The following is a 3,123-nucleotide window of genomic DNA, read 5'->3' on the forward strand; positions in this document are numbered from 1 at the left end:
AAGTTGGCTTTAATTTTTTGACGTTTTTTAGGTACGATTTGGGGTGGGGGTAGATGAAAACATAATGCATAGGTATGTCTATCAGTTATACTCATGAAGTCGTCAACAATGTTTGCTGATTTACAGATTCGGATGATGAAGATGCTGACTTGGCTACGAGGCTAGAGAACATAGATCTGAACAACGCTGAAGCAGTATGGTCCCTGCTGACTGATGCAGAGAGGGCGGAGTTCGAGTCCCTGGTATCCTCAGGGGACGTGGCCAAAATATTGCCCGTCTGGACCCCTTGGTGGTGTACCAAACCGTAAGTTAAAGCCCGTCCCCCACTTGTCGTTTTATTATTAGCCTTGTCAAGGATCAGGGACAATGGCCAAAATATTGGGACTTTTTAGTCCCAAGATAAGCGGGAAAAGGCGAAGAATAAGAAGAATCAAGCCTTGTGAAGACAGTCGAAGAGTGATAGAGAGCTCAGGAAAAAGGCAATGTCATATCATGATACCCATGTAAATATGATCCTATTTTATCTAGAGTCTGGACTGCCTAGAGTTTCAACTCAAAAACTTAGCTCCTTGATCTCTACTACCAAACCTTCGAAGGAAAAGTCCTAAGCCTTGTGAAGACAGTCGAAGAGTGATAGAGAGCTCAGGAAAAAGGCAATGTCATATCATAAGTCTTGATACCCATGTAAATATGATCCCATTTTATCTAGAGTCTGGACTGCCTAGAGTTTCAACTCAAAAACTTAGCTCCTTGATCTCTACTACCAAACCTTCGAAGGAAAAGTCCAATAAATATTACCAGGGTAGGTATATGGTCTCAAATCAATATGATCTGACGTCTTATTAATTTTCATGTTGCAGAGCTTCTCTGATAGAAGAAGTGAACCAACCGGAATCAAGTGCCACGCAGAGCACCCCCGAATATCCTACACTAGTACCCAATATACCTGTTTTCTATCTCATATGTGTAAGTTTGTGAAATAGGGCCTTATAGTTCGAAATGTTTAATGACAACAATAGGAACAGTAGAAAAAAAAAAAAACTACACAGAAGTAGGTTTAGGTATCCAGTAGCTCTTGGTGGTTTAATTTTTTTTTTTTTATTATCTAAAAATTAATTTACAATTTACAATCGATAAATAAATAAGAACATCTACGTCATGAAACAGCTTCACATGGTTCCTAAGCCAGTTCCCCGACAGAACATTGAAGTTAACCACTTTTGAGGATCGTAATCTGAGTACACTGACAAAAAGGCGGTGGGAACCTGAATGAAATCGCAGGTATCAATCAGCAAAAAACGAGGGGTGAACCAAATTAAAATCACGGAAGTTGACTACCGGTACTTTGTCGGGAATCGAACGGGCCTTTTAAACTTCTCGCAAACCGATGAGTAGCTTGGCAGCTTGGAGCTATTAAGAGTTAATTGAGGTCAGTTGTATTATGCACAGGCTTGAATGACTTGAAATCCCTGGGGAGAGAGAGCAGAACCAACAGGTGAAATTTTTTATTATTATTATTTTTACGTATTTCTTGGGAACATATTACAGTCTCAAAACTAGAATCACGGTTTTGCATTTAGATGTTTCGGGTTCGATTCCCACAGTTAGAAGTGTGTGTATGAATGCTCGTCACCCATAAATTCTTCCTTCCTTAATACATGAAGTTACTAATTCTTTACGTAGATTCGAACTACTAACCTTCAGATTCGAAATCTACCACGCTAACTCCTACATGATTGAGGTTGGTAGGTCTTTTTAGTTCTACCTAAGTTGTATTTTCCTTTCGGAAAAGGAACCCATCCAATTTTAGATTTAATATGGTTCAACTAGAGGTGGAATTGAATATACTATGTCTTCACTTGACTTGGACTAAGTCATAGTATATTCAATCCTCTAGTTATAACTTGACAAAGTATCCCGTTTGGAAAATATTAATATGGTTTAGTTAAGGCGCTACCACGCCAAATGGGGGAGAATTCTGAAAGGAAACAACCTACCTGCATTCAGCATTCTATTCTATTTTTGGCTTTGTTTAACTTGAGATCTCTGCTTGATTAAGGGCCAAAATATCGCCACTAACTTTTGCACCATTTTTACTGGGTCGATTTTGAAACTTGGTAGTCTTGGTCCACGTATGTATTTTGAATGACAATAGGATAGCTATTCTATCAAAATTTTCGGACGTTTTTCTAATAAAAATAAATAAAATACGTTATTATTTTAATTTCACTTGTACTTTGAAATTTTCATTATTATTATTATTATTATTAATAGTTTTTAAAATGTACCTACATATTGTAATTTTTGTACATTTACGTTTTTTTTATATATATAAATTTTCTTCTTCTACTTCATTTTCTTCGCCGTGTACAGACGGGGTCGGCGTTTTTCCTCAGCCGCTCAATCAACCCTAACTAGGGTGATTGCTTTGGGCTGTGCTTTTTTTTTTAATATTTGATTTTTATTCCAGACCGTAAAACCGTCGCCCTGCATCGAGTTCAACATGGTCAACACAATCGCCGCCTACACATTCACCAGCCGCCATTATAACGGAGAGCCCGAGCACAGTGCTAAGGAGTCCGGCTCGTGTCTAATGCAGCTCAGTGATAATCTCAATCATAATACTAACTTCAGCGAGGCCGACCTAGCGGTACAGGCTGTGGTACTGAATGCTGTCAATGTAAGACCTACCTACCACACATTTTTTTTTTAGAGTTATTGAGGGAACTGTAACTGCTAAGGTCTCATCATCCCGAAATCGAAGAGAGATAAGCTCAACCCGTCCTTAAGGGATGTTTGCCTTTACACCTAACCCTCAGAGTGGGTTTTTTGTGTATGAGCCCCAAGGTGACCGCTTTGGAGCTGACTTTTGGTTTTGGCCACAAATAGATCAGTTGCGCTTACTTGGGTGATGTTTCAAAGTCATAGAGCAGGAAAAATGAGGACCAACGGAATTTTTCTTTTTCTTCTACGACTCCTAGATACCGAGATAAATTGATTTAAAAAAATACTGGTAAATCGTAAACTTTGACGTCACGGCATACACTCCCGTAGGCGATGACGTCAGAATTCATTACTCCCGCTTCGTTTGTTTGTGCGCAAGCGTTTCTGCGCATTTTGACG

At 39.1% G+C, this 3,123-nt stretch overlaps 1 protein-coding gene across 1 annotated transcript; it reads left to right on the top strand.

The window, feature by feature from the left end:
• Positions 1-119: 119 nt before the first annotated feature.
• LOC103522247 (zinc finger HIT domain-containing protein 2-like) lies at positions 120-2,713 on the top strand (the record flags this gene model as incomplete). Its single annotated transcript, XM_008487350.2, has 3 exons — positions 120-304; positions 861-966; positions 2,471-2,713. Coding segments are annotated over 3 exons (534 nt in total), but the record flags the coding sequence as incomplete, so codon positions are not given.
• Between the last annotated feature and the right edge of the window lie 410 nt (positions 2,714-3,123).

This window comes from Diaphorina citri, unplaced genomic scaffold, assembly GCF_000475195.1.
Source record: "Diaphorina citri unplaced genomic scaffold, Diaci psyllid genome assembly version 1.1 scaffold7569, whole genome shotgun sequence".
Classification (NCBI taxonomy): domain Eukaryota; kingdom Metazoa; phylum Arthropoda; class Insecta; order Hemiptera; family Psyllidae; genus Diaphorina; species Diaphorina citri.